Genomic DNA, 11,645 nt, shown 5'->3' with positions numbered 1-11,645 from the left:
ATTAAAGCAGTGTGTGGTGTATGGTAAAAGGTAAGTTTTCTATTTTTGGACTCAAATTCGGCATTCTACCACACAAAACAAAATTTTTCCCATTGCAGCCTGTCCTTTTTTTGCAACCGGGGACCCGTGTGACGTAGGTTGGTAATTGGTCTATACAAGGCCTGGGTAATCATAAATTAGCAAAACAACTGCATTCTGACAGCGAACTGCACCTGTTCAGCAGGGTATGTGAACTTACATTTTTACATTTCATTTTAAGCATTCAGTGTCTGCAGTTTAATTAACCATGTTTAACTGTTTGTGCCAGGCCCAGATTGGCTAATTGGGAGGACCGGGAGAATTCCCGGTGGGCCACTCTGTTTTTTGGCCGCGAGGGCCGGTGTCCCTAGCTGCTAACACTCTCAGCAGTTACACTTTTTTCTTCTATTTATTCATTTGACCATAGCTTTACTCTTTTTAATCATTATTTTGCCGCAGTGCCGCTCTTTTTATTTATTTTCTCGCAGCCCCAGGAGAAAACTGCAGCCTGCAGGTTAATGATGATGATGTAATGTAACTATCAACCCCAAACAGCGGCACCTTAGTGAATATAAGAATTCGAATAACATGAATAATACACCTGCTCAATGAAAATCAAATGATTCACTGCATTAATAAATCTGACATAACTTGATCAGAAATCTAAAAATAGGAGAAAAAGATTAAGCCATCAAAAGAAAGTAGTGCTGTGTCTTAAGGGTCGCAAGTCATTAGTAATTTTTTACTCTCACTGTAATAGTGCCAATGTGGTCCAGTGGTAAGCACATTGCGTTTCAATGCTGCGGACGCGTGTTCGAATCTCCCCTGAAATTTTTTTTTTTTTTTCATTTTTATTGTTAAGACATAAAATACTGTTAGGGTTGTTGAACATTTGAATTTCTAAACCAGCAGTTTTCTTGAAAAAGACGTGATGGTGCCATTAGAAACTGAATTGGAATCAGTCGTGAACTGAGGTGGGCCGATCTGGCTTGAAACTCCAGGGCTGAAAAGTAATGTGTATAACTCAGCATAGCGTGAACTTTTACCTGATATGAAATGAGTAGAGCAGTTTTAATGAAATCATCACTTTATTTAGCTCCCTTTTAGCCAAAGACGTCTGCGGTTGGCATTAAAAGCAGTGTGGTGTATGGTAAAATGTAAGTTTTTCTATTTTTTTTCTAATTTGCTGCTGTCGCCTCACAGCAAGAAGGTCGCTGGTTCGAACCTCGGCTCAGATGGCGTTTCTGTGTGGAGTTTGCATGTTCTCCCTGCCTCCGGGTGCTCCGGTTTCCCCCACAGTCCAAAGACATGCGGTACAGGTGAATTGGGTAGGCTAAATTGTCTGTAGTGTATGAGTGTGTGTGTGGATGTTTTCCAGAGATGGGTTGCGGCTGGAAGGGCATCTGCTGCGTAAAAACGTGCTGGATAAGTTGGCGGTTCATTCCGCCGTGGAGACCCCGGATTAATAAAGGGACTAAGCCGACAAGAAAATGAATGAATGAATATTTGATCAATTTATTAATAATTGTAATTTGTAATTAAGTATTTTTGTCACTCTACATATATAAATATAATTTTATTTGTGTGCAATTAAAACCACACTTTTATAAATATCATATTTCTGTGATAATTTTATGACCATTATTAGATTTTACTCCACTTTTTGGCCAATTGCTTACATGTTAATGCTTTTTTTTTATTTAAATGTATATTTTTTTCTAAACATTTGCACTAGGGCTGCACGATACAAATATTTTGTTTTTCTGCAATATTTATTGAGATATGAAAACACCTTCACCAGATGACTTGAATTTGCAAAGAATTTAGAATTTTAAATTGATTGGGATGATTTTGTAGTTTATTGCATCTGCATAAAAATATAATAAACAATGTAAAAGCATACATACAATAAATATAAAACAGTGTTTTGTTTTTTGAGAAGTCTAATGAAATGTAAAATTAGTACTGGGGCTGTAGGGTGGCGCAGTGGGTAGCATGTTCGCATCACAGCAGGAAGGTTGCTGGTTCTAGCCTTAGCTAGGTCAGTTGGTGTTTCTGTGTGGAATTTGCATGTTCTCCCAGTGTTCGCGTGGGTTTCCTCCGGATGTTTTGGTTTTTCTCACAACTTATTAACATGGTGTATAGAACAGAAGTTGCTCTTTGCCAATAACTGAATCTTATCTGGGAGTGTCCTAAGCTTTTCCGTGCTGATGGTCTACACCCCAGTTGAGCTCCTGTTGGACAACATCTCCAGGATGCTTCGTTCTTTCTGACTAGTTAGTGAAAATTCACAAAATTCACATTTTAGCCATATAGACTCTTGTTCGTCCCACTTCAATCAGTAATGCATGTCTGGCTAACCCCATGGAGACTGTGTCTGTTCTTCGTATTATTAGATCAAGAAATAAGCGTAATGTGTGCTTCAGAAAAAAATCTATTAAGAATCCAACCAGAAAAACTGCAAAAAAGTGAAATGACAAATTTCTTAAAGCTTTGTCTCCTGAACAGGGGCCGAATGTATAAAGCTTCTTAGAGTAGAAGTTTACTCTTAAGTGTGTCAAAATTCTAAGAATGACTTTATAAATTGCACTTCAGAAAAAGTTCATATCAATTAGTTTTCTCTTTGCACTACCAGGTGGCAGTCTTTGTACTTTCATTTCGGGGGTGCAGATTGCAAGTTTTATTAATATATATAGTTAAAATAGTTACTATTTTCCCAAGTGTATATAACTACTGTAAGAAAATATCAGCATTTGGTACATGCTTTCAGTATTTTCTTTGCATGAACTGAGCCGATCTAATCCTGATTATATGAATTGAGCCTGCCAGAACTAGAACCAGAACTATGACAATAACTCTTGGATCAGCTTTGAAGAACGAAACAATTCTGGATCGTGTCAAATCATCAACATCCAAATCCAGCTAACTGAGTAATCCACGTATTCAGAACGGACCCCTGGTCAAGACGATCTGTAGCTCAAACCAAGCATCAGAATGGGGAAGAAAGTTGATTTATGTGACTTTAAACATGGCAAGGTTGTTGGCGCCAGCTGGACTTGTCTGAGTATTTCAGATCTATTGGGATTTTATTTTTCACACACAACCGGCATCTCTAGGGTTCACAGAGAATGTTCCAAAAAAAGAGAAAATATCTAGTGAGCGGCAGTTCTGTGGGCGCAAATGCCTTGTTTATGCCAGAGGTCAGAGGAGAATGGTCAGACTGGCTAAGCTAATAGAAAGTCAAATGGCCTCTACAGTCACCAGATCTCAATCTTTATGATGTGGTGGAAAGGGGGATTTGCATTATGGATGTGCAGCCGACAAATCGGCAGCAACTGCGTGACACTATCATGTCACTATGGACCAAAATCTAGGAGTATTTCAGTACCTTGTTGAATCTATGCCACGAAGAATTAAGGTGTTTCTGAAGGCAAAAGTGGATTCAACCTGGTACTAGTAAGGTGTACCTAATAAAGTGGCCTGTGATCGTATCTTGCAGACCCAATCATAAGTTTGAAAACCTGTTTCAGGCAACATGTTTTCTATGTAAATGTGTTATATTACAAACCTTTCACACATTCCTGAAAATGTTTAAGATATTAACTTTTTTTGGACCCTACATTATTGTCAGACCCATCATAAATATCAAAAGAAACAAAACGGAAATGATGATTGGGTTTTACTTCCAATACAGGGTACTGACCTAATAAACCCCTCAATGAAACCACAAATAATAACTAATGACAACATTATTTAGGCATCTTTGAGTGCAAATACCTTTTAAGAATCTACAAATGTTTATACTTATAGTTGCATGGATCATAATCGGACAAAAACAGTCTTCACCACACAAATACCAGACAGTGTAATAATATTTTAATGTGAAAAATCAAGACTCGTACATACATGGAACAGAAACACAGGGCTATGAATGTGGTGCAGAGGCAGAAATGTTGAGTTGTTCCAGTTTTTCTGTTAAAGATATTTCCGTGTCTTCTGAGCTTTCCGTCAGAGGCTCCAGATACTGTTTTCCTGCTACCCTCTTTCCGGTGACAGGATCCACCACCTGCCCCACTTTATACACAATCTCTGCCAGTTCATGATTCACGTGTTTGGCTCTTTTCTCCGGCAAGGCTTTCAGTAAGACAATATCCCCAACAGTGCACTGCTCCAAAGCATCATGGGCAAAGTAAGTCTTCCTCTTGTTGTAGTACTTGTAAAAGAGAGAAAGAAAAAAAAAAAAGTGCACCTCAGGATCATCGTTAATTTATTCTTGGATAAATTAGCTGAAGGGTAGTCAATTTGCCAGGAGTGTATTGTTGCGTTCCAAATTGCAAAGCATTTTACCGAAATATGTGTCAAAATAAGATTTGTTACGCAAAAATAATTCCGCTTGCTGAAACAGAGAAAGTTGTGACCAAATTAAAACTCAAAATCACCCCAGAATAGATGAAAACATCCCCAACAGCACACAAGTGTTAATATCGAGTTGGCCGATGCCTTGCGGCTATAGATGAATTACCATGTTTGTAAGCATTCAGGATGCGCTAGGATCTGATACGGTACAGAGTTTGTGTCTTAGAAATAAGTTATATTGATTACATATTATACATATCATATTTGTGTGGTCATGTGCAAGAAATAATGTTCCATGATTACCAGATTCAAAACTATGTAGTGCTTAAAACCGAGGTTCTGCCTAGCCAAGGACAAAAAAAGAAGACGAAACTATAGACCAATTACCATGTTTGTAAACATTCAGGATGCGCGCGCAGGGAGGTGGCAGAAAAAAACGTGAGCGTTAGCATTTACAGCGAGGGAATGACATCAGATGCGGTGCAGAGTTTGTTGTTGTCTTAGAAATAAGATATATTGATTACACATTATATATATTATTTACATAATGCTTTCAGCATATTATAACAGCTCGTCGCCCAGTGATAAGCACAGTGATTCGGCAAAATTAACGTTAAAGTGAGCGGCGTTCATCTGACTGGTCCATTTGCGATAGCACCCTCCCAATGGATATTGGATAAGACGAAAGGACCAAGCATCCAGCCCCAAATATACAATCTCATTGAAGCTCCAAGTGATTTTACAAGAGAGAAGTTAAAGGTCTACAAGTCTTTGGATGCCAACAATGATGTTCTGTGTGGTCATGTGCAAGAAATAATGTTCCATGATGACCAGATTCAACACTATGTAGAGCTGAAAACCGAGATTCTGCTTAGCCAAAGACAAGGAAAGAAGACGGAGTTAACGCAACACAAGACCTGTTTAACTAATCACCGACACTCAAAACGACTGCATTCTGACAGCGAACTGCACCTGTACGGGAGGATATGTGAACGAGGTAAAGTCGGTTTTATATTCGCACATTCGGACTTTCTCCTTAACAATATAATTTCATTGAAATATTATTTGCAAACTCTAAATTGCGAAATCTTATTAGCAGCTAATGACTATCAAGTGAAGTTTATTCATAAACTAATTTCGAGAGGAGCACGTGATTATGATTGAACACAGCTGGTTCTGCATTAGCATGCATGATCCACCAGAGCCAGGGTTTTTTCACTACAGTCATCTTCGATTAGAAGAATCCCCCCTTCCACCCCTACCGTTTCACCTTCCCTCCATAGGGCAGCACGGTGGCCCAGTGACTAGCACTGTCGCCTCACAGCAAGAACGTCACCGGTTCTAGTCCTTCAACAGGCCGGTAGTCGTTTCTGTGTGTAGTTTGCATGTTCTACCCGTGCTTGCGTGGGTTTTCCCCGGGTCCTCCGGTTTCCTCCCACATTCCAAAAACATGCACAACAAGTAAATTGATAAATCTAAATTTGCAATTCAGGTAATCTTATAAAGTAGCATATCTTGTAATAGCATTCAATTTTAAGTCATCAGCTCTTATCAAGGGGGATCAAACGGGAGGGAGCCCAGGGCTCAAGAACCTTCGAGCTCAGGGCTCTCTCCCGAGACAGCATGCCAAACTTGCTTATAATCAATCATCAGCTAAGTGTGAACTCTTGAAAGTACAACATGTTCACAGTCAAATAAACTGTGTTAATGTTGTTTTCAAGTTACACTTGCAGGTTATTTCAGACCGAATATTCAAAGTGCTGTGGTAAACAATCAAGGGAGTTTGTCACAAGTTGTCACTGAATGAATGTGTGAATATAAAACCAACTTTACCTTAATAAACGTAACTTTCATGTTTCATTCTTAGCATTCAGTGTCCGCAGTTTAATCCACCATATGTAACCGTTTTTGCTTAAATCATTTCTGCAATCAAAAATGAGTGATGTGTCTGATTCAGCATAGCGTGAACTGACCTGATATGACATGAGAACTGCAGAGTCCAGCATTTCTAATTAGCTCCTCACCTCATTCAGCTCCCATTTAGCCAAAGATGTCTGCAGTCGGAATTAAAGCAGTGTGTGGTGTATGGTAAAAGGTAAGTTTTCTATTTTTGGACTCAAATTCGGCATCCTACCACACAAAACAAAATTTTTCCCATTGCAGCCTGTCATTTTTTGCAACCGGGGACCCGTGTGACGTAGGTTGGTAATTGGTCTATACAAGGCCTGGGTAATCATAAATTAGCAAAACAACTGCACTCTGACAGCAAACTGCACCTGTTCAGCAGGGTATGTGAACTTACATTTTTACATTTCATTTTAAGCATTCAGTGTCTGCAGTTTAATTAACCATGTTTAACTGTTTGTGCCAGGCCCAGATTGGCTAATTGGGAGGACCGGAGGAATTCCCGGTGGGCCGGTCAGTTACACTTTTTTCTTCTATTTATTCATTTGACCATAGCTTTACTCTTTTAAATCATTATTTTGCCGCAGTGCCGCTCTTTTTATTTATTTTCTCGCAGCCCCATGAGAAAACTGCAGCCTGCAGGTAAATGATGATGATGTAATGTAACTATCGACCCCAAACAGCGGCACCTTAGTGAATTTAAGAATTTGAATAACATGAATAATACACCTGCTCAATGAAAATCAAATGATTCACTACATTAATAAATCTGACATAACTTGATCAGAAATCTAAAAATAGGAGAAAAAGATTGAGCCATCAAAAGAAAGTAGTGCTGTGTCTTAAGGGTCGCAAGTCATTAGTAATTTTTTACTCTCACTGTAATAGTGCCAATGTGGTCCAGTGGTAAGCACATTGCGTTTCAATGCAGCGGACGCGTGTTCGAATCTCCCCTGAAAATTTATTTATTTTTTTCATTTTTATTGTTAAGACATAAAATACTGTTAGGGTTGTTGAACATTTGAATTTCTAAGGCAGCAGTTTTCTTGAAAAAGACGTGATGGTGCCATTAGAAACTGAATTGGAATCAGTCGTGAACTGAGGTGGGCCGGTCTGGCTTGAAACTCCAGGGCTGAAAATGAGTCCCACTCCGGCCCTGGTTTGTGCTGAAATCATTGCTGCAATCAAAAACGAGTAATGTGTATAACTCAGCATAGCGTGAACTTTTACCTGATATGAAATGAGTAGAGCAGTTTTAATGAAATCATCACTTTATTTAGCTCCCTTTTAGCCAAAGACGTCTGCGGTTGGCATTAAAAGCAGTGTGGTGTATGGTAAAATGTAAGTTTTTCTATTTTTTTTCTAATTTGGCATCCTACCGTACAACACAACATGTTTGCTAGTGCAACTGGTCTCTTTTTGCAATTGGGAACCCGTGTGACGTCATGTGTGACGTAGGTTGGTAATTCCTCTATAAGAACTTATATCCAAAACAACTTGCAATAAAGAAAGCTCACATACGCTAATGTCAGGTTCACACCAAATGCATAATAAAGTTTTAGCAGGACTAAGTTACATACATGAGGTAATATTGTGGCTTCTTCGACAAATGCAAATTCCATTATTCTTTTTGATATTTGGCACCATTTTATCAGAAAATTTTTGTTTTTGAGCCATTGGATGGAAAGGGTGCTTTATCTGCAAATGTTTTATGTGGTTTTTCAGTTTTGCGCATATATCACATCTTTGGATGGAAACACAGTCACAAACTGTACTAAACTGGCTGAGTGACCTGGCGTTTGAATACAGAAAAGCCAAATGTAAACTAACACCTACGCAATCACAGAGTGTAGATGATTGGATGAAAGTGATCTTCAGGTATGAATCACGAAGCCACGTTGGACAAGGGGGATAAGGCTGGATTCTAATGAATTACATGAAGATGACTTCCTGAAGAAACTAAATCTTAAATTTGATGAACGCGATCATGCGTGCTGAATCTGAAGGAAGTCGCTTCGGCTGCCCTGTTCTGCGCACATTGTGTGTTTGAGTGTGTGTGTCTTTGTCTGTGTGTGCGTGCCTTTGAGCAACAAACCTGCGTAAACGTCGTTGTCCGTAGCCACTAAATCAAAAAGTTACGAATTGCCATGAGATTGCATTACACTCTCTGCTCACATCACTCAAAAGAAAAGGTCCACATTGTCCCCCAAAAATTGCTAAATTGTTTTCTACTTTATAATTATTGTTCTCAACTCACAGCAATACAACTTTTCAATGAGTGCAATTGTTTGTATTCAATACTTTCCATTTTCCATATCTGTAATGCCTGTATTTTGGCATTTTTTTGCAGTCCACTTAGAATCCAACTTGAAAATCAATTTTTTCTTTATTAGCATTGATTGTTTTGAAATTCAAATGGCATTAGCATGCCTGTGTTTTTATTTCTGAAATAAATATGGCTGTCAAGCCAGGATCTTGATGGTTTATTGTCGGTATGTTGTGTACATGAAGAAATCTGTGTTACAAGTTGAACAACAATTGTAATAAACAATTATATTTTGAATTGAAATATTTTTTGTATTGTGTTTACATTAATTTTACATTTGAATTGAGTGTGTGTGTGTGTGTGTGTGTGTGTGTGTATGTATGTATATATATATATATATATATATATATATATATATATATATATATATATATATATATATATATATATCGTCGTCAAAAGGTAAGTTCGAATTAATCGAAAAAAATCGCCCAGCCCTAGTATGTATGTATGTATATATATATAAAGACTGGAAGATTGTTTCAGCACATTTCTACGCATAATAGTTTTAAAAACCTATGATTTATAAATGATTTATTTTGTCTTCGCCATGATGACAGTAAATATTTTATTAGATATTTTTCAAGACACTTCTATACAGCTTAAAGTGACATTTAAAGGCTTAACTATGTTAATAAGGTGAACTAGGCAGGTTAGGGTAATTAGGCAAGTTATAATTATAATTATGTATAACGATGGTTTGTTCTGTACACTAACGAAAAAAATAGCTTAAAGGGGCTATTAATTTTGTGCCAAATTTTTTTTTTAAGAAATTAAAAACTGATTTTATTCTATCTGAAATAAAACAAATAAGACTTTTTCCTGAAGAAAAAATATTATCAGACATACTGTGAAAATTTCCTTGCTCTGTTAAACATCAATTGGGAAATATTTAAAAAAGAAGAAAAAATTAAAAGGGGGGCTAATAATTCTGACTTCAACTGTATATATATATAAGGCTGGGCGATTTTTTTCGATTAATTCTAATTTACGTTTAGACGACGATTTAATGTTATATTAATACGTTAAGCGATTAAAAAAAAAAATTGATACATTATAATGGCACCAATGCGCTTTAGTTCACTCTGTATGAAGCAGGTCGCACACCAGAAGCGCCGCTTGCCGACGCACAGCACAGCACCACGCAGCTCCATGGATTTTAGGTTCTAAACAGGTTCTATACACACACCGGCACCGCCCAGCCACGATTCAGGACGCAGTTCATATTTCATCTGCACCACAGAGCGCCATCTGATTAGTTTCATGTTAAATATGTGAATGTGAGCGTCTGGTGTGTGATAGTTTAAACTGTCATGTGCACGCCGTGTCACGGCGCTTCTGGTGTGCGACCTGCTTGACTGTCTGTTAAAGCGTGAAGTCATGTAGGATTTTACTTGTTGCATTAGTCTGAGTCACATCTGTGTGGATTGCTTCCACTGTATCATTTTAAGAAAAAGGCAGCAGCATTACAACTTGTCATTCAATCAGAAGACAAAGTCAAAACCGAGCTGACAGCCAATCTTTCCAAGGCTCAGCCAAACTTGCAAAAAATACCTCTGTATTCTTGCAACTGCAATTTTTAGACATATATTTTTTATTCAAATCTTCAGCAGCACTATTTAACTTATGAATTTGTTCTATATTTATTTACACATTGTTGACCAATTTATGTATGGCATGGCCATTAATAATACAATGTTTCTTAACCAGATGGTTTTTCAAGTTACTTATAAAGAGAATGTTACTAGTTCAGTCATTTTGTTGTAATGTTTTAAATTGACTAGTTACACAATAATAAATAAATAAAAAATTGAAATAGTGAATCGATCAAACTTACACCTAGATTTTTTTTTTGCCATATGGCCCAGCCCTAATATACATATACACACACACACATATATACATTTATGTATGCATGTTTGTATGTATGTATGTATATATATATATATATATATATATATATATATATATATATATATATATATATATATATATATACACACACACACACACAAGTGTGTATATGTATAAGTGTGGCAATTACATTTTTGAGTGTCAGGGGCTGTATAGGGCCTATTTGGCTACAAACCAACAAAAATAACCAATAATTAAACATTATTTTAATTAGTCAAACATAGTGACTGTGTTTTTATTTTGCATATGAGGCAGACTTAATGATTTATCTCACCTTCAGCAGGTAAGGGTCAAGCACTAGTCTGGTTACCCGAACCTTCGCCGTTTTCTTCATCTTGGTTCCGATAACTTGACCGATGATCCATTTCGCGTGGACCGACACCTGACGCGTGGACATGCCGCTTAGTCTTTGCAGTCTCCTGATATTCAGACAAACAATATTAAGTTTAAATTCACGCGCACACTAGCAAGTCAAAATACCTTTCCTGGATCAGAATGAGCCGCTAAAGTTAGCTCTGCTAACAGTTAAACCGCTGCTCACAAGCGTGCTTTACTCACCGAGTCCGAGGTATGTAGTAATCACAACAGAAAAACTGTCTGTTATAGCTGAACGTACATAAACGGGCTTACGTTAAAGGTAAATGTTAAAGTAAAGGTCATAAACTCATGAAAACATTCCGCACGCGTTTGAATGTCAAGACTAGTGGCTCATGTTGATGACGTCAATCGGAGTGGCGACGGGGAATGTCAAATGGGATGCTATCTTCATAAAATATATCCAGTGAATAGTACTTAGGCAAAGTTTTTGGAGGTTGATAGTTCATGCACATTTTGTAAAAGTGAAGACGAAACGCTGATTCACAAATCTTTTTTTTTTTTAATGAGAAAACACAAAACGCTTTTGGAATAGCTTATATCTCCACAATACAATATAAATACAATGCTTCTTCCAGACCCTTACAACTTCAAGATATTATTTGTTACTTTGAGGGTAAAACTGATATATCAGAGAACTACATTATTAACTTTTTATTTTATTTGGAAAATATTTTATTCACAAACAAAATTTCTCCAATTCGCAGCCTTCTTTTTCACATTTTTAAATTGAAATTGATGTTTTTATTAA

At 37.3% G+C, this 11,645-nt stretch overlaps 1 protein-coding gene and 1 long non-coding RNA gene across 2 annotated transcripts; one reads left to right on the top strand and one right to left on the bottom strand.

Annotated features, from left to right (window-relative positions):
* Positions 1 to 3,879: 3,879 nt before the first annotated feature.
* On the bottom strand, positions 3,880 to 11,231 carry mrps17 (mitochondrial ribosomal protein S17). The gene is given in 3 exon segments (NM_001020559.2): positions 3,880 to 4,231; positions 10,794 to 10,938; positions 11,078 to 11,231. Coding segments are annotated over 2 exon segments (411 nt in total). The 5' UTR covers positions 10,917 to 10,938; positions 11,078 to 11,231; the 3' UTR covers positions 3,880 to 3,943.
* Positions 5,657 to 8,848, top strand: LOC141379904 (uncharacterized). The gene is made up of 4 exons (XR_012396870.1): positions 5,657 to 6,469; positions 6,538 to 6,662; positions 6,746 to 6,792; positions 8,005 to 8,848. It is a non-coding gene; the product is annotated as an uncharacterized lncRNA (long non-coding RNA).
* Positions 11,232 to 11,645: the final 414 nt, after the last annotated feature.

Source organism: Danio rerio, chromosome 21 (assembly GCF_049306965.1).
Source record: "Danio rerio strain Tuebingen ecotype United States chromosome 21, GRCz12tu, whole genome shotgun sequence".
NCBI classification, from domain to species: Eukaryota; Metazoa; Chordata; class Actinopteri; order Cypriniformes; family Danionidae; genus Danio; species Danio rerio.
Note: the sequence above shows the minus strand (reverse complement) of the source record. Positions and strands in the feature narration are given on the sequence as shown.